Source organism: Alosa sapidissima, chromosome 7 (genome assembly GCF_018492685.1).
Source record: "Alosa sapidissima isolate fAloSap1 chromosome 7, fAloSap1.pri, whole genome shotgun sequence".
Lineage (NCBI taxonomy): Eukaryota > Metazoa > Chordata > Actinopteri > Clupeiformes > Clupeidae > Alosa > Alosa sapidissima.
The window spans coordinates 14683715-14704445 of record NC_055963.1 but is presented as its reverse complement, the minus strand read 5'-3'; the positions used below and the strand labels follow the sequence as shown (position 1 = coordinate 14704445).

Genomic DNA, 20731 nt, shown 5'->3' with positions numbered 1-20731 from the left:
CTCTCCTCCCCCTCACCATCTCTCTCTCTCTCTCTCTCTCTCTCTCTCTCTGTCTGTCAGTGGAACACAGTGCTCTCTCTCTCTCTCTGTCCGTGAGACAGTGCTCTCTCTCTCTCTCTCTCTCAGTTGAACACAGTGCTCCCTCTCTCTCTCTCTGTCAGTGGAACACAGTTCTCCCTCTCTCTCTCTCTCTGTCTGTGGAACACAGTTCTCCCTCTCTCTCTCTCTGTCATTGGAACACAGTTCTCCCTCTCTCTCTCTCTCTGTCTGTGGAACACAGCACTCTCTCTCTCTCTCTCTGTGTGTGGAATACAGTGCTCTCTCTCTCTCTCTCTCTCTCTCTCTCTCTCTCTCTCTCTCTCTCTCTCTTTGTCTGTCCATGAGACACAGTGCTCCCTCTCTCCCACCCTTCTCCTCAGCAGGGATATGGCTGAGCAGCTGGGAGTGGAGAGAACAAATGAGAAAACCTCTGAAACTTCCCGAGCTTCAGAGTAAAAAAAAGAATTTCAGATAACAGCGTTTTAAAAAGCGGCTCAAAGACGACGCCATTTTAAAAAGTGTCTCATGGAGGACACTGTTTTAAAAAGCGTCTTGTAGAGGACACCATTTTAAAAAGAGTCTGGGAGAGGAGTGTCTCACTGGAGCATGGGATAAGATTAACAGTCCGACGACTTCATCGAGATTCAGCTGAGATTAGTGAGCACACTGACCCCAGTTATAGAAAAATAGAGAAGACCATTTCACCTCAAAATGGAGTTTATGAACAATGGGTTGAAATTAAACTTTGGGTAAAGTCGTTTTTCAATATTTTCATATTTTGTCTATCTAGAAGAACTCGGTAGTGGTTGTTGATATAAATATTTTTGGACTTTTGCAACACATTTCTTCAACTATTTCAAAACATATTCAAATACTTTTTTTTTTCTTCTAGTAACACATGTTGACTGCGTCTAAGAGCAGACAGTGGGCTCGGTGCAGGAGCAGAGCAACGCGGTGTGGCACGGCCGCGCCGGGTGGCGGTCTCCCGCGCCCGCGCCCTGGCTGGGTCCATATGTACAGGCTGTGGCACATTGTGGCGTGATTGGCACATCAGTCAGTCCGTCCCTCCGTGTGCACACTGACACATACAGTACATTTATATATCATATGTATATGTGTGTGTGTGTGTGTATATATATATATATATATATATCAACTCTAAGGATTCTCTAAATTGCCGTAGGTCTATGGAAAATAATTAGGAGTGGCATCCATAGCTCTGCTCTGCTTTGCAATTCTTTTAGAAAAATAAATCTCTTTGCTCATGTCCCGAGAGAGCCGTTCTGGTAGAAATCTCTTCTTTTTTTGTTTCTTTCATTTTCTCCTGGTGTAGTTTTTGCTCCGGTAATTGGTTTTCACGCGGTGTAAAAGTTTTCCACATGGATCCTGCGGGAGGGAGACAAATAGATTAGCGATGTGTTCATGACTGCAGGCGACCTCAGTACACACACACACACACACACACACACACACACACACACACACACACACACACACACACTACTGGAGACCAGCACGCCTGCCGCCGCAAACCATTATGCTGATATTGCCATTTCTTATTCAGATTCACACACGAGCATAGCGAGTTCTGTTGTGTTTCTGTGAAAGGGACAGTGAGTCAGAAACACTCTGGGCCTGTAGTCCTATGTATGATGAGGAGAATGGAGAGATGTGTCTAAAGGAGTGTGTAAAAGTACCAATATTAGTAATCAGTAACAATTAGTAGTAATAAACATTAACATACAAACTGCAGCTCTGTAAGAAACTAGTTAGATACAAGGAAAACAGATGAGTCTTTTTGAAGAACCTGAAACTATCGCTAGAAAAAAAACAACATTGTATGTATGTATGTGTGTGTGTGTGTGTGTGTGTGTGTGTGTGTGTGTGTGTGTGTGTGTGTGTTGTGTGTGTTTGTATGTTACCTGGGCACTCGTGTGTTAGTCTGCCCGTTCCCCGGGCGGAGGAGGAGCTCAACAGGAGATCTCGAACCACTTCTCCGACACGAAGGCCACAGGGATCAGCTGCCGCTCACTGGGCGAAGGTCTGCAGCCAAAACAATAAATAACAACAAAGTCACAACAAACAAGGAAAATCAACAACTATAAGCACATACAGCCCCACCACAGCACACACACACACACAAACACAGACAAACACACACACACACACAGAGAGACACACATCCTCATGAATACCGCAAACACACACCATCATCAACTTCAGCACTGACACCTGTCTAACTTTCCACATTTCATTCAAATCTCCATGACAACTCCTCATCGCTTAGCCAAACTTCTGTGACCACCTGACCTCAAATCACCATGACAACCTCCTCACCACATGTCCAATCACAAATCAGCATTTTGCCCACACTCTAACCCAAAGCCCAGTTCCAGCGGCTGGGAGGGAGACTGGCAGCCAAATGCCTGATGAATCACATGCATTTAATCCACCTCCTGCAGCTGGACACTGTCCAGCCAGCCCACCAGCGTGGTAATAATAGACCACATTCACAGAGAATGAGCCCAGCAGCTAACGCCATTCACTTCTACTGTAAGAACAGCTAACAGCATTCACGGTATGAACCGCTAACAGCATTCACGGTATGAGCAGCTAAATGCATTCACTTCGACGGTATGAACAGCTAACAGCATTCACTCCTCCAGTATGAACAGCTAACAGCATTCACTTCTACGGTATGAACAGCTAACAGCATTCACTTCTATGGGAAGAACAGCTAACAGCGTTCACTTCTCCAGTATGAACAGCTACAGTTACATCATTCATTCCTCCAATATGAACAGCTAACAGCATTCACTCCTACGGAATAAACAGCTAACAGCGTTCACTTCTCTAGTATGGACAGCTAACATCATTCACTCCTTCAATATGAACAGCTAATAGCATCCACCCCTACTTGATAAACAGCTAACATCATTCACGCCTCCAGTAAGAACAGCTAACAGCATTTACTCTTCCAATATGAACAGCTAATAGCATTTACTCCTTCTGGATGAACAGCAAACAGCACTCACACTCTCACTGTAAGAACAGCATTCACTTTTACTGGATGCACTGGTCTGAACTCAAACAAGAGCAGAGGCTTAGCAGCATCAGCCTACTTTCATTCACAAGTCTACACAACGAGCCCATGTCAGTCCTCAGCGTTCTCACCTGTTGCTGCTGTAGGGTGTGTATTTGGCAAGCTGAGAGTAGTCTCACCTGCTTCCATTGTAGCTAGTTTTGTATATGGGCGTGTGTTGGATCATCTCGTCAGTGTAGATGGGCACGGCGTTGCGCACACACTCGTGCGAGCACTGTAAACTGTCGTTGTAGGCGGTGAAGATGTCCACCTTGCTGGGCACGCGTGCCGGCGTGAAGTCGGTCAGATTCTGGCAGCTCTCCTCCTGCTGGTTGATCTTGCGCTGGTGACTACTGTGACGGCCGTTCCCTGACTGCGCACAGCTACAAAAACACGCACCAAAGACAAGAAGCAAACATAAAATCATACCTTGTGCAACTGCCCTCACACTGACGGACGCAGACACAGATACACACACATACACACACACACACACACACACACACACACACACACTGCACTCTTGACACACACACTGGAAACTAGACACACACACTGCACCCACACACTGCATACACACACTGTGCATTAGACACACACTCTGTGCAATAGACACACACACTGGACACTAGATACACACACTGCATACACACACACTGCACACAAACACACTGCACACAAACATACATACTGCACACACACACACAAACACACACACACTGCACACTAGACACACACACTGTGCAATAGACACACATACTGCACACACACACACTGTACACTAGACACACACACTGCACACACACACACATACTGCACACACACACACTGTACACAAACACACTCCGCACTAGACACACACACTGCACACTAGACGCACAGACTGCACACTAGACACACATACAGCACACACACACACACTGCACACTAGACACACATCCTGCACACACACTCACACTGCACACTAGACACACTGCACACAAACACACTGTGCACTAGACACACATACTGCACACACACACACACACACACACACTGCACACTAGACACACTGCACACTAGACACACACACTGCACACTAGATACACACACTGCAGACTAACACTCTGCACTAGACACACACTCTGCACACTAACACACTCTGCACACACACACACACATACACTACAAACTAGACACACACACTGGACACACACACTGCACACTGAACACTGCACACACTTACTGCACACCTCACACACACACACACACACTGCACACTGGACACACACACACTGCACACTAGACACACACACACTGCACACTGGACAGGCTGTCAGAGGACAAAATTGGAGGAACATACTACAGTAAAGACCAAGAAACATGTGACCACGAAAAACTACAACTACAAACAAAAACTGACAGTGACAAACTACAGGAACAAAGTTAAACAATCCACAATATCATACTTGCGTATTATTGCAAAAGATACATGAATACACAAACATACACCGATCACGGTCAGCGTCCAGCATTGTTTCTCTTGCTACACATAAGTGTATAGGTGGGGGACTGTGACGCACATACGCACACACACACACACGCGCACACACACGCACGCACGCACGCACGCACACAGACACACAAACACACACAGACACACAAACACACACACACAAACACACACACACACATACCGTAAGACGTGTAAAGCAGGATGGAAGGCAAACACATGCAGGAAAAGAATCTTTCCTACCAGTTCTTAAGGACCAGTGTGGTGATGAGGGCAGCAATCACCATGATGAGGGACACAGTGATGGTGATGATCTGGTGCACTGCCAGACCTGGACACAGGAGAGGAGACTGTTAAAGTGTATGTCTGTGTGTGTGTGTGTGTGTGTGTGTGTGTGTGTGTGTGTGTGTGTGTAAGTCCTCATTACCTCACCTGGAGATGGTACACCATAAAACTCTCCAGCTGTTCAAGGAGCCATTGGCTGCACCACACACACACACACACACACAAACATACATATACACACACACACACGCATACGCGCACACACACACACATGCACACACACTACACTACACTACACACACACAGAGTAATAGGGAATGTAGGCCATTTCTTCTGGGACTTTGATGATCTGAAGTGCCAGAGTTTGTGTTTCGTTGTGTTTTTGTGTCTGTGTGATGCTGTTGGTCCTCAATAAGTAGGGTAGCACAGTGTATTTTGGGATTGTGTGTGTGTGTGTGTGTGTGTGTGTGTGTGTGTGTGTGTGTGTGTGTGTGTGTGTGTGTGTGTGTGTGTGTGTGCGTGTGTGTGTGTGCATGTGGCACGTGTCTGTCAGTGCCCACACTTTCTCTCTGCTATAAAAAGTCTGTATGTGTGTGTGTGTGTGTGTGTGAGAGAGAGAGAGAGAGAGAGAGAGAGAGAGAGATCCTGAAAATGTGTCACTTGGCCTGCCCCTGAATGCTCATGCGTTTGATCAGTGGAAAGTGTGTGATGCTTGTGGATTAATAATTAATGATGATTACTACTGTGTGGTCGAGATTCCATAGGGACTCACCCTTACAGTCCCACTGACTGAACCCATAGAACAGACCAGTGGGAGGGAGAGAGAGAGAGAGAGAGAGAGAGAGAAGAGAGAGAGAGGGGGGGGAGAGAGGGAGAGAGAGAGGGGGGAGGAGAGAGGAGAGAGGGAGAGAGAGATGAGAGAGGGAGAGAGAGAGAGGAAGGAGGAGAGAGAGAGGGAGAGAAAGAAGGGAGGGAGAGGAGGAGAGAGGGAGAGAAAGAGGAGAGAGGGAGAGAAAGAGGAGAGAGAGTGGGGTGGGGGCGTTGCGTACAGTACATCTTAAAACATGGCATTGTATGTACTGACCACACATGGATGAAAATGTGTTTTGCATGGCTCAGAAGCTTTTGTCAGTTTGTAAATAAAATGCCATGTTTTACTGTAAGATGTACGTAACGCCCCCACCCCCCACACACACTCCCCTGCCCCCGCCCCGTTTATGAACCTGGATAAACAGTTAATCACAAAAAAAAGATGTTCATAACGTCTGAAACAGGCGGTCATTTCTTAGTACACATGGCCCAGAGAGTGTGACACAAAGAAGAGAGAGAAGAGAGAGAGAGAGAGAGAGAGAGAGAGAGAGAGAGAGAGAGGTATTCTGACAAAGGTTCTCTGCTAGTGATTCACCTCTTCCTAAGTATTGTCAGTAATGTCAGGGCAATGCATTTATGAAGCTATGAAACTGCTCTGTCTGTGTGTTTGTGTATATGTGTGTGTGTGTGTGTGTGTGTGTGTGTGTGTGTGTGTGTGTGTGTGTGTGTGTGTGTGTGTGTGTGTGTGTGTGTGTTTGTGTGTGTGTGTGTGTGTGTGTGTGTGTGTGTGAGATAGAGAAAGAGAGAGTGAAATTGAGTGTGTGTACTGTAAGTGTGTGTGGGAGAGAGTGTGAGTGTGTGTGTTGTTTTGTGAAAGGGCCACATGAAGCAAGGCTGGGTATGATGGAGGAGTCTGCCACTGCTTTAAAGAGACAGCCCAGATTGATGATGTGTGTGGGAGATGGGTTTGGATGGTCTGTTGGCTGCCTGGTCCCCCTGTGTTTTGTGTGGGTGTGTGCATGTGTGTGTGTATGTGTGTGTGTGTGTGTGTGTGTGTGTGTGTGTGTGTATGTTTGTGTGCTGTCTGGTCTTGCTGCTGTGAGATTATAGGTCCACATCTCCATCCTATTTACACCCCTCTCTCAGTAATAAAGACTAGGACCAATCAATAACAACATCTTAATGGCTGAGATGGGACCTCTGGCACCCATCTTAAAACACACACACACACACACACACACACACACACACACACACACACACACACACACACACACACACAAAAAGAAAACACATATTTTCTACCCTCCGGTAGAGATACACATTCATCTGGTCCACAGGGCCTGCTGTATCTCACCAGATTGATTTGGTTTGTTTAATCAGCTTCACCATGGCGATGCTCTACACATGGCCTGTGGAGGGACACATCCATCAGTGAGTCTTACAGAACACCACCACCCTCTTAGAGAACACCACCAGAGGGCCAGATGTACGTACATTTGTGAACGTAGCGTTATCAGCGCCATGGACAAACCGCAGATTGCGAACGCTGTCAGACCCAAGTTTCCATCGTATTTATCAAACTTTCAATCCATAGTATAAACTGCACCTTTCTCTGCCCATTACCGCAATTTGCGAACGTCCACAACTGAACGGCAGATACATACAAGTGCAGTTGAAGTTAACTGATGACAACATTAAAAAGAATCAAACGTTTAGTGACCATGAAATAATACCATACATGATAAGATGTCAACAAGCAGGGAGATAATGAAGATCAGTAGTTCTACTCAAACTAGGCTACTTGTGCATGTAGGCTATGGAAGTATCTTAGAGTATCTTAAAGAACACAACCACCCTCTTAGAGTCTCTTAGAAAACACCACCACCCTTTTAGAGTCTCTTAGAGAACACCACCATCCTCTTAAAGAACACCACCACCCTCTTAGAGAACACCACCACCCTCTTAGAGAACACCACCACCCTCTTAGAGAACACCACCACCCTCTTAAAGAACACCACCACCCTCTTAGAGAACACCACCACCCTCTTAAAGAACACCACCACCCTCTTAGAGTCTCTTAGAAAACACCACCACCCTTTTAGAGTCTCTTAGAGAACACCACCAGCCTCTTAGAGAACACCACCACCCTCTTAGAGAACACCACCACCCTCTTAAAGAACACCACCACCCTCTTAGAGAACACCACCACCCTCTTAAAGAACACCACCACCCTTTTAGAGTCTCTTAGAGAACACCACCATCCTCTTAAAGAACACCACCACCCTCTTAGAGAACACCACCACCCTCTTAAAGAACACCACCACCCTCTTAGAGTCTCTTATGGCCCAGTCACAGGTATTTGGTGAAGGCTTCGATTGGGCCGCTCCTCATTCACTTTCCGTCGCTCGAGTCTACAGTTGGGAAATGCTCAATTTGTCAAGCAGCAGCGCGAGTGCCAGCCAATCAAAAAAATGGTTATGCTAGTGAGTAAAGACGGCTCTCAAAATAAATCAAGATGGCGCCAGGAGTTCAGTTAATGGTCTGAGATGGTCGTAATTGCAGATAAACGTCATTTGTTTGACTTTTGTATGCTTGGATTTTGTGAAAGTTAGCGAGAAATAGACACTGTACATATTAAAAAAGCTGTTATTGTAACCACAAAACATGTCTGAAATGTTGTGTGAGCCAAAAACGTTAGCAAGTTAGCAAGCTAACTGCACTCCACTGCTGATTAACAGAGGTAATTGATTGTTGACCTGTCAATCTCCCTTCAGTGTGTACACAGCCCCGAGCTTCGGGAATACCCACCGCTTTGACTGATGTGTACACTCGAATGTGTTGTCCCTATCTGGACACAGAGATGTGTTACAAAACAATGCAAGTTGAGTTATTTTTAACACATATTGTGTAACAAATAAAAAAGGAAACAGCACAAACTGTGTTGTCCCTATCTGGACACAGAGATGTTTTAGAGAACACCACCACCCTCTTAGAGAACACCACCACTCTTAGGGTGCATTCACACTAGACCGTTTGGTCCGGACCCTTAGTTCGTTTGGACCGATGGTTCTGTGATTTTTGCTAATGTAAACGCAGTCTACCGAACCAGGGTCTGAACCAGGGTCCGCTAGAAAACGGGGGTCTGGGGTACGGTTTGCTAGAACTCCGGTGCAGTTCCAATGCTATCTGTTTCAAAACTAGGAAATAATCTGCCATTTTTGTGACGTTTGCCAAGCAATATTGGTGAAAAGAAGTTAGTATTTGTAAAGTGAACCAGCTGGGTCAGGGCTAAGGGGGAGTAATTGCACTCGGAAACGGTCCAGTTAAACGGACCAAGTGTGAAGGCAACCTTAGAAACACCACCACCTCTGAGTGTGTGTGTTGGAAAACAGAAACAGCATGTGTGTGTGTGTGTGTGTGTTGGGGGACAGCAGGAGCAGTGTATGTGTGTGTGTGTGTTTGTGTGTGCGTGTGTATGTGTGTGAGAGAGAGAGAGAGAGAGAGAGAGAGAGAGAGTGTGTGTGTGTGTGTGTGTGTGCGTGTGTGTGTGTGTGCAGGTGCATTAGCTCTCATTCCAAGTATCTCCCTGGACAACATGCTGGTTTTACCTCTGAATACACCTTGGTTCTGGACAACAAACACACTATCCTCACAAACACACACTATTCACAAACACACTCTGTCTGTCTCTCTGTCTGCCTGTCTGTAACCCAGCAACCTCTGGACACTTGGGGAAATCCTCTCAATAAATGGCACTGAAATAAGTTATTTCCTTCACAGCAGTAGTGTGTTCTCTACGCCACTGGGCGGTGTGTGTGTGTGTGTGTTTTATAATATTTCCTCCATAGCTTAGTGTTTATACATTGCACACACACACACACACACACACAAACATATGCATATGCCCAGTGGCATAGAGAAGAAAGCTCCAGGACTTCTAGACAACAAATACACACACACACACACACACACACACACACACTCAGTGGAGTGGAAGTAAAATGTGCAGGACCTCCCCGTGCGGGACAGATGACATCTTTATCATAATGCACAGAGACTTTACACCAACATGAACTCAGAGACTCTTGCATAGGTGAAGGGGTGACCTTTCTAATCTCTCTGCAGAGGAGTGAGCTCATATTCACCACACACACACACACACACGCATACACATGCACACACACACACACACTCACATACACACACACACATATACAGTATGCACACACACACACACACACACACACACACACACATACACACACACACACACACACACACACACACACACACACACACACACACACACACACACACACACACTAAATAAAGTGTCTGAATTAGTCTTCTATGTCTAAAGCATTAAACTTTCAGGAGAATGTCAGGTGTAGCCTTAACCTCTGCCCTTCCCCTCCGCCCTCTCTCTCTCTCTTCCCCTCCGCCCTCTCTCTCTCTTTATGCCCCCCCCCCCCCCTCCGCCCCCTTATCCCCACCTGTGTTGAGCGGAACCCTTTCATTTGGTCCTGCTGATGGGATGCAATTGCCAATTAGCGTCGGAGTCAAAGTGTCAATCGGACTTGATTTACACTGCGCTCCAGTGGTTCAAAACACTTACGAAAGACTGTAGTGGCCAGGGAGAGATGGGGTGATGGAGGGAGCGAGAGAGAGAAAGGGAGAGAGAGGGAGAGAGGAAGAGGGAGAGAGAGGGAGAGGGATAGAGAGAGAGAGGGAGAGGGATAGAGAGAGATGAGGGAAGGAAAGCCAGGGATCAGACTCCATTATGTGAAATGGCTTTTGCTCAATGTCAAAGGCAGGGCTGCATAATTGAATGTGGCTGTGGAGCGACGGAGGGTTAACCCTGCACCTGAGAGGAGAGGAGGAGGGGAGAGGAAGGAGGGGAGAGGAGGAGAGGAGAGGGAGGAGAGAAGGGGAGATGAGGGGAGAGAAGAGGGAGGGAGGGAAGAGGAAAGGAGATGAGGGGAACGGTGTGGAGAGAGGAGAGGAGAGAAGGGAGAGCTGCCCTCAGCCCTGTTCCACTCACGCTGATGCTATTACTTAACTGATAATGAAGTTGCCCCACACAACTCCACTTCATTTCTCTCCTGTGGTGAGTGACTGGCAGCTCCAACGACACACACACACACACATATACAGCAGACACAGTCACACGAACACACACACACACACACACACACACACACATAGCTCTGAGACACAGAGAGAGAGAGAGAGAGAGAGAGAGAGAGAGAGAGAAAGAGAGAGAGAGAGAGAGACACACTACTGGCATCCACACACACAATCACACATCACAAACAAACACACATAATGCAGGAACGTTAACACAACAGAAACATGCTAGCCTAGAAATCTAGACGCACCCTAGCGGCGGCAAATTAATTTGCTCAGCCTGTACGTCTAGTATCAAACCATAGAGATTTCAATTGGCTGACGTCGTGAACTTCATCCAATCACAGCGCTCTATTTTGTTAGAGAGTCTTAAGGCGGGCTTAACAGGATAACGACAGTCAAGAAAGCAGACAACAAGAAAGGTGGCTATGGCGAACGAAGAGCGGTTGTTTGAATCGACGTTGGCGTCAACTTTGGAGGAGTTAGACTTGCAACACAATGCACTTAAGTCATTACTTTCGAAGAAGGATGTATTTGGTATGGTGATATGGTCGTAGCGCTGGCCTATTGCATGCCTAGGCAGTTTGAAAGACAATTCTCTGCCCGCCCCTTGGATTAAGCGAGGTGAATGGTTCGATTCCAGACTATACATTTCAATGATATAGGATGGCCCGCCAGGCTAGAAACATGCAGATGCACACAAACAATTGACACACATACTGTACACACACACACACACACACACACACACACACACACACACACACACACACACACACACACACACACACACACATAGATTCTGGGACTCAAGAGAGTGAGACCAGAAACACACTTCCAAAGGCAGATATACACCACACACACACATACACACACACACACACACACACACACACACACACACACACACAGAGAGAAAGACAAGCAAAACACACACATACACACATTTTGTTTTTCCTCCCAGGGTGCATGTCTGGCTGTCTCACTTGCTCTATAATAAATGTGTTATCCTGCTGCAGGTCAGTGTGTGAGACAGTGTGTGTGTGTGTGTGTGTGAGAGAGAGAGAGAGAGAGAGAGAGAGAGAGAGAGAGAGAGAGAGAGAGAGAGAGAGAGAGAGAGACAGAGAGAGAGAAAGAGAGGGGGAGAGAATGGGGTTCACCTTCTTAGAGTTTGCCACTACAGAGAGCAGCGTACACCTGCTGACTGGCTGCTGTTCCGTCAGCTCTGAGATACCAATTTATTCCAGTGTGAGCACAAAGCACAGGGGGCATCAGGCAGCAAAAACACCAAACACACACAGATACCACACACAACTCAACACACCGTTAGAACCATAACCACCACACACAACTCAACACACTGTTAGAACCCTAACCACCACACACACTCAACACACCATTAGAACCCTAACCACCACACACAACTCAACACACCGTTAGAACCATGACCAACACACTGTTGCAACCCTCACCACAACACTCCAGTCAACACACTGTTAGAACCTTAACACTAACCAACACACTCCACTCAACACACAGGGTTCTATCCCTAAACATTGATACACCTCAACTTCTTGTATGTTACTCAGATGTCTGCCTGTGATAATGAATATCATTATGAACGGTCTTCCTCTAAGAACTGCTAACGGTGTCCCTGGACATCTATTCTTCAAGCCGGTTCCGTGTGAATTCACCCCTTTCTTCCCCTTACATTTTTATTTGCTTACAGGCCTTAATTAACCTCTACGCTTCAGAGTTGGCTAACGAGCCCTGAGTTGTTAGCAGCAGGGTGTGCCACACACACACACACACACACACACACACACACACACACACACACACACACACACACACGCACACACGTTGGCAGCAGGTTGTACAAGAGTGTTTAATCATCCTGTGCGTGGTGCAGTCTTGACAGGCCCATCTGTGGGTCTCTAAAACAGAGTCACATTCTACAGGAACAATCACTGAGCATCTGGGCCTACCAGCACTGGTATCCAAATACCTCTCAACACACACACACACACACACAGACATACATACATAGACACCAAATACACACACACTTACAGATACATGCACACAAAGAAATACAAACATGCACTCCCCCATCACACACACACATACTCTATCTTGAACAAACACACACAGTCTCTCTTCTACACAAACAGAGTCACACAGCTGACTGTCCTCTCAGCATTGTGTATCACAGTGCTGAGTCACACTATCTGCTCTACAGCACAGCAGTGGAATTCAGTATCCACAACATTCCATGGAACCAACCTGTAATACACCCTTTCAACTGCAAAAACAAACGTGTGCATTCCTATGGCATTTCCAGTGGCACAGAAAATAACATTGAGCTAATGGTAACTTGGGGACAAACAAATAAAAGCTCAAGTCCAATTCATTTTTATTTAAAAGTATATTTTGCTTTTGATCTAAGTGCTTTTGAACGGTTCAATCGGAAACCCTCTGGGGACAGATTGAAAGGGTCTATGGACCATACTTTGTAACACTAAAAATAAGACAAATATACTAAGAATTCACACTCCTTTCTTTGTGTGGGAGTGTGTGTGTGTATGGTGTGCTTTTCCTCTCTCTTTCTCTCTCTCTCTCTCTCTTGCTCTGTGTGTGTGTTTGTGTGTGTGTGTGTGTGTGTGTGTGTGCGTGCGTGCTTGTGTTAGTGTGTGAGTATGTAACAGGTCTGAGCACTAAGGTAGGATGCATAGACCTAAGCCTCTCTCTTAGCCGACCTGCACAGCATCAGTACAGCATGACTCAGCAAAAGCAGCACACCCAGGTGTTTGTGAGGAGGAGGCTTGAGAAGCACCAGCACTACATGACTCAGCAATTCAGCACACCCAGGTGTTGGTGAGGAGAGGAGCAGAGAGGAGAGGAGAAGCATCCTCTTGAGAAGCATCAGCACAGCATGACTCAGCAAAGCAAAACCATAGCAACCACAAAGCAGTGCATCCCTGGGTGAGAGAGGAGAGGAAAGGAGAGAAGGGGAGAGGAAGGGAGGAGAGAGATGAAAGGAGGGGAGGGAAGAAGAGAGTAGAAGAGGGGAGAGGAGGGGAGAGAGAAGGGGAGAGGAGAGGAGAGGAGGGGAGAAGAGAGGAGGGGAGAGGAGAGGAGAGGAGCGGTGGGGAGAGGAGAGAGGAGGGGAGGACCAGAGCACAAAGAGGACGAGAAGAAGGGGGAGCCGGGGGGGGGGGGGTCCTTCTCAGGTCACCTTCCCCTGCCTGCGGCTAGCCTCCTGAAGCATGCATAAATATTTACACCCACTTCAGACACACAAACACACACACACACACACACAAACACACACACAGAGAGACTGCATATCACTCCTCTCCACATGTAGGACGGGGATGGTTTCCCAAGCCGTTTTCTGTGATGAATTATTCACACAAACAGAAACGACAGTTAGCAGTTGACTCACAGATCTGCTGAAGAGCACCACCAAACCCACCCATATCCGCCAAAGAGCACCGCAAAGCTCACAGCCAAATCCACCCCAGATCCACTTAAGAGCACCGCAAATCCCACAGCAAAATCGACTGTAGATCAGCTCAGGAGCACAGCCAAACCCAATCCAGATCCACTCAAGAGCACTGCCAAACCCACAGCCAGACCCAATCCAGAGCCACTCAAGAGCACTGCCAAACCCACTCCAGATCCACTTGGGAACACTACCAAACCCACAGCCAAACCCAATCCAGATCCACTTAAGAGCATCACATAACCAACAGCCAAACCGATAGATCCACTCAGGAGCAACAGTGTTGCTAATTTAGTGACTTTGTCGCTAGATTTAGCGACTTTTGGCCATCCCTAGCGACAGAAAATGTTATCCAGTGACTAGCGACAAATTTAACGAGTTCTCGCAGCAATGGCAAAGTTTGTTGAAAATCTCCCTTCTCGTGCCTGTTTCCTTTGTGAATTACGTTGCGTTGCCCCATGATTATAAAAGTAATGACTGGCCTATGTACTGTAGTATCAGCCCATGTTATTACACGGAAGTAGATGTTCTATAGATCTAACAGCTCAGGCAACGTCATTGGAAAGCAGTTGCCTGCAGCACCTTCGGCTGAGATTAGAACCAGTGTCACTCCCCGATGTGAGTCGCGCATGCGTCACTTTGCTACTTTGCGACTACCTGTGCTGTTAGCCAGTAGCCACAGAATAATGACATTAGCCTACACAGCAGTAATGTATTATTTAGCGTAAGGCATCACATTTTTTAACGGCATGATCTCTAATGTCAGTTCTAGATTAGAGGCTGAAGTAGCCTGCTAGCGAGAGACTTCTGTAATATCAATAAAAATTGACCTACATAACGAAGTTTGTTCACTGCTGGCAAGTAAGTAAGCAATCAAGCACAACAAAGGCTGTCACTTGAATGGCGTTTGCTAACGTTAGCAATCAAACAATCTTAGATAGCTAAAACGTTTTTGAAACAGAAAAGTGAATTATTTTATGGATTTCAGTCAGATCCCCTGGCGTTATGCCGTAAAACCTATCAATCTGAGCATGCGTGACTCACATCGGGTAGCGACTCACATCGGGGAGTGACACCTGAGTCAACGAGACAAGATGACATAATGACAGGACAGGGAAATTGACAGGGAGACGCTTACCAGCATCGTTCAACAAGCACATTGAACAAAGGAAAGAAGGCTACAACTTCATTCACAAGCAAAGTAGATAGCCTAGTTCAAAACCGAGCACACAAGTTAAAAAACCTAAAGCCTAGCATTCGTTTAGGCCAGGGGTTCTCAAAGTTTAGATTGGTGAGGGCCAATTCAGGAACCCAACATTGAACTGAGGGCCGCCAAAGGGGCGGGGGGAGAAAAAGGAAAAAAAAAACTGGAAAAAAATCCCATTTGTATCATTTTAATGACCAGGTTGCATCTACAGTTTATATTTATTGCATTAAACACATTTTAATTCAAAAACTGAGGCTAAACCTGGCAAAACTTGTGAAAACCTTAAGAAAAATTGCAATGCACACACAAACCCTGGGGTTCTCTACCCTCAACAGACAAATTTGGGATATAACAGTTCTTGCAGTCCATTTCAAGTAGCCTACAAACTTATTTAGAACAAACAGTCTCAGTGTGCCTTGCTTCTTATCAGCATAGGCCTTATTCAGGGCCAATTCCAGCTACCAAAGCACCACAGGAAAACCTGACAGCCACGAAACACCACTAAACGGAGATTCATTCTTTTCAAAGCACACAGTACAGTTGTGCAGTTTTAACAGTTTTACAGATGTTATCAGATGTTATCGCGGGCCGGGAGAAATGTTTCCGCAGGCCACCATTGGCCCCTGGGCCGCACTTTGAGAACCTATGGTTTAGGCTGTAGTCTCAATGTTGTCAGTGCAGGACAGACTGTTGTCTGAGGGGAAAAAAATAGGCCTATATATTCTGTCAGTCTGTCTGAGTGACATTTAAGCCTATATTATGTAACCTAAATATGCCCAAAATATTAATATGTAATATTAAAGGCACCCATAACAGTTTTTTTGACCACGGCAGGTGAAAACATCGTTTTTTCATGCACTGGTCAATTTCGAGATTTTGAGCTAGTCTGTTACCTTAGCATACTCTATCACACTACTACAACAAAAAAGTCTGATTTACACATTTAGGTGTTTATTTCATTATATTGTGTCTACTCGCGCCTGTATATTTATCCTAAATTCAGCGAAAGTTAGCATTCTAACCTTGCATGCACTCCCGCAACTGTGACCCAAAATATGTGTACCGTTGGAAAGCTCTGTTTTTCCTGTATCATGCTATGTGATCCATATGTGGACACTTCCTTTTTATCAGCAACCATTCGCGAAAGTTCAAAGACGAGTCTAGGCTGAGAACGGAATCTCATTGGCTGTCTTTCAAGGCTGTTTTCTCAAAACGAGTTTCCTCTCCCACTCTGAGCAAGGAAACTCCACTTCAGAAGCACTTATATACACCAAACTTTCTAGACTTATGCCTAACTATATTTCGAAGATTTTTACAGAGGGGTTTGTTGTTATATTATTCCTAGCCTGACTTACATGACATTTTATGCCTAAAAACATGGCAAAAATCGATTTTTTTAGGGCTATTGACATCATATTCTGATTTACAGGATAACTAAAGTAGATATTCATAAATCCCTCTGTAAATTTTTCAACATCTATTATCTGAACGCAATGAAAACATAATTTTGAACCTGGCTGTATCCAATGCTCAGGTTTCTTGCTTTAAAATGTATGCAAATTAGCACATATTTAACTAGACAATACCTAATTTGCATATGTAAACATTAAATTACAGAAAACTTGCAATACATTTTTTTCTCATATTAATGTAAGTAATCAACTGGGTAAGTTTCATAGTGATATCTGCTTGTTAAAATGTTTACCCTATTCACCTGTAGTGTCTCGCCTGACATTTTCAAAATCATTTTGATGGCACATAACCTCATAACATGACAAAAAACGGCTCTTCTGCCATTGTCTGAGCGGCCCTCTGTAGGCGATTACCAGTTTCAAGTAGGAAACTGCCCCCCCCCCCCCCCCACACACACACACACACACCACTACCAGACTGCTGTCAGTTCATTCCCTCTACTGTATTTTATACAGTCATCACTGAATGACACATCTCCCGTCCAATCTACACAAAGACCTGTTTGAGACACCTCCTCTCCAATCTACACACAGACCTGATTGAGACACCTCCTCTTCAATCTCTACACTCATCTAGAGCCTATTCTGGCATTGCCTCATTCACCTTACAAAGAATACAAAACCCACTGGTTCACCAAAGCATGGACGACTGGGTTATGATGTCATGTCATTACAGCAGACTGACAGTGAGTCCCCATTGGTTTAGTTTGTCTTTGTCTCTTTGTGGGACTGGTGCGAGGGGTGGAGGTCTGATCTGGTGGGAGCTGATGTCTTTCATCCTGTCAGACTGACACATCTGCTGGGGCATAGAGAGAGTGTGTGCTTGTGGGAGAGAGAGAGAGTGTGTGCTTGTGGGGGGAGAGAGAGTGTGTGCTTTTGGTGGAGAGAATGTGTCTGGGAGGGGGGTGCTTGTGGGGGAGAGAGTGTGTGCAACTGGGGAAATGTCTATCATGAGATAACGTATGTGTGTGTGTGTGTGTGTGTGTGTGTGTGTGTGTGTTTGTGTGTTGGCAGCCCTCTCCTGGCTCATACGCCTGTCTGATGCTGACTCTCTGGGCTGGCTATCACTGTCTGAGTGAAAGCAAGTTTGTCAGGTTGGCATGGCAAGGATGCCCACTGCATGATAGCGCTGGCCCGAAATGGCGTCCTGATTAACACCCAGCCTGCTTCTGCGTGCCAGAATAGAGAGAAACTGTGTGCGTGTTTGTGTGTGTGCCAGTTTGTGTGTGTCCGTGAGTGCAACTGTGTGTGTGTGTCCGTGTGTGCAACTGTGTGTGTGTGTGTGTGTGTGTGTGTGTCTGTGAGTGAAATTGTGCATGTTTGTGTGTCAGTGTAAGAGAGAGAAGTTGTACGTGTGTGTGTGTGTGTGTGTGTGTGTGTGTGTGTGTGTGTGTGTGTGTGTGTGTGTGTGTGGTGGTGGTGGTGGTGTGTGTGTGTGTGTGTGTGTGTGTGTGTCTGTGTGTGTGTGTTTGTGAGTGTTTGTGTGCATAGGAGTGAAAGTGTGTCATTGCGTGGGCACTTGTGGATACAGAGAATCTTGTGTGCAATGTTAGAGTCAGTCCTGCTCTAATGCATCTGGGTCAGTCAGTGAGGCGGGCGCTATATTAACTGATTGGATCATAATACACCACATATGCCCTTGAGTCTAACTAGAGGTGATCTTTAGCTGAGTGATCTGTGATCAGCCTTGAGTCTAACTAGAGATGATCTTTAGCTGAGTGATCTGTGATCAGCCTTGAGTCTAACTAGAGGTGATCTTTAGCTGAGTGATCTGTGAGCAGCCTTGAGCCTAACTAGAGGTGATCTTTAGCTGAGTGATCTGTGATCGGCCTTGAGTCTAACTAGAGGTGATATTTAGCTGGGTGTTCTAGCCTGTGTGTTCTAAAATGTGTTCCATTCTCAGCCCATGAGGATTCTGCATTGCAGCTGAAATTTCTGACATCACACACACACCTTTCTCTACTCAACACCAGCATGGGCTCCTGTTTGCATGTGTGTGTCCACTAAAATCATAACACTGTGTTTGTGGGTCTCTCTCTCTCTCTCTCTCTCTCTCTCTCTCTCTCTCTCTCTCTCTCTCTCTCTCTCTCTCTCTCCCTCTCTCTCTCTGTTTGTGTGTAATCAACCACAAACATTTCACACTGAGTGGTGAGTAGGTGGCAACTCTTTTGCCAGATAATTGGATGCCATTCACACATCGATCCCTTGACTCACACAAAGGCAACACACACACACACACACACACACACACACACTCCCATCTCACATGGGCACAAGCGTCCCTTAACCTTATTATCCACACAGATTCATCTTATCCCATAAGATGAACAGACGGGATGAAGCAGAAGGTCATGGGCTGTGTGTGCTGGGCTGTTAGAGGCGTTAGTAGACATTTTTGCATTTTGAAAGATATTTTCTTTACACTCTAGTTTCTAGTTTCACTCTAGTCTAGTATATTTGCGACGTCCTTTTCGGTAAACTTCTGCTGTGCTCCAACCAAAGCCCCCCATCCCCAAATAATTTCTCCTTGGGTCTGCACAAATCTCACTGGTGACCTATTCTGATATCAAAAAGGTCAGTCTCACATAAAAGGGGAGCCATTTTCATCCCTGCCAGGATTCAAACCAGGGCCTGTGATGCCCTCGTCTGAGAGTATAGAAAGAAGGCTGCGGTGGTTAACCGTATTGAAGGTAGACAATAAGTGGAGTAGGATTGATTTGGATCGAGAAGGTTATTCCGTGAGAGAAATTCTGAGACCTGTTTTGGAGGCCGCCCTTTCGATAGCTTTGGACAGGAAAGAGAGAAACGAGAGTGGACGATAGTTCTCAACCTGAGTAGTTAGAGATTGTTAGGATTGTTTAGTAGCGCTATTGCCCAAGCCAGTTTGAATGCTGTGGGAATGTGCTAGAATGCTGTGGGAATGTGCTAGAATGCTGTGGGAATGCACTAGAATGCTGTGGGACTGCGCTAGAATGCTGTGGGAATGCACTAGAATGCTGTGGGAATGCTGTGGGAATGTGCTAGAATGCTGTGGGAATGTGCTAGAATGCTGTGGGAATGCACTGGAATGCTGTCGGAATGTGCTAGAAGTCAGTGAGGTGTTTATGACGTGAGCGATAGCTTGTGTGAGGGTAGGACAAATAGTTAGTGAAGTAGGTTAGTTGGAACGGGATCCAACGGGCATGTAGGAGGATGGCTAAATGTCAGGAGTTTGGGGATCTCACTGTCAGTGAGAGGTAGCCTGGCAAGCCAGACCCACATCAAGATGTTCGGTCTGGGAACACACCATTGGCTGGGCTAAATCCGAGGGGCGGGACAAACGGTTGTCTTTCAAATCCCCTCTGCACGCAATAGGATAGCTTCTTTGTTTTCAAGTAGCAGGGAATTCACACGGAACCGTCAGAACTCTGTCGACATTATGTTAAGCCCGCCCCCCCAAATCTATACACGATGTGATTGGCCTGACCAGGGTTTGTTTTTTCCAGCTCACAAGCCAACAGAGAGTTGTTAAACGACCCTGGCTGCAAATTACATTTGCTGCTGTTAGGGTGCGTCTAGATTTCTAGTCTAAGTGAGAGGAGTAAATGAAGAAAATGATGTTCCATGGACTGGGGTGACTATCCATTTATGTGATCAACAACGCACATCTCTCTTGTGTAAGTCAAGGATAATGCTGGATAAGCTGTATTCTGCCCATCCTCCACAA

General features: G+C 46.0%; 1 protein-coding gene across 1 annotated transcript in view; it reads right to left on the bottom strand.

Annotated features, from left to right (window-relative positions):
* Positions 1 to 349: 349 nt before the first annotated feature.
* ajap1 (adherens junctions associated protein 1) overlaps positions 350 to 20731 on the bottom strand; it is a 61670-nt gene continuing 41288 nt past the window's right edge. Inside the window, exons 3-6 of the mRNA XM_042099546.1 lie at positions 4857 to 4944; positions 3262 to 3504; positions 1962 to 2082; positions 350 to 1425 (exon numbers count right to left, since the gene is read on the bottom strand). Of these exons, the coding sequence (XP_041955480.1) occupies positions 2010 to 2082; positions 3262 to 3504; positions 4857 to 4944 (404 nt within the window). The 3' untranslated portion in view covers positions 350 to 1425; positions 1962 to 2009. The remainder of the gene's footprint in view (positions 1426 to 1961; positions 2083 to 3261; positions 3505 to 4856; positions 4945 to 20731) is intronic.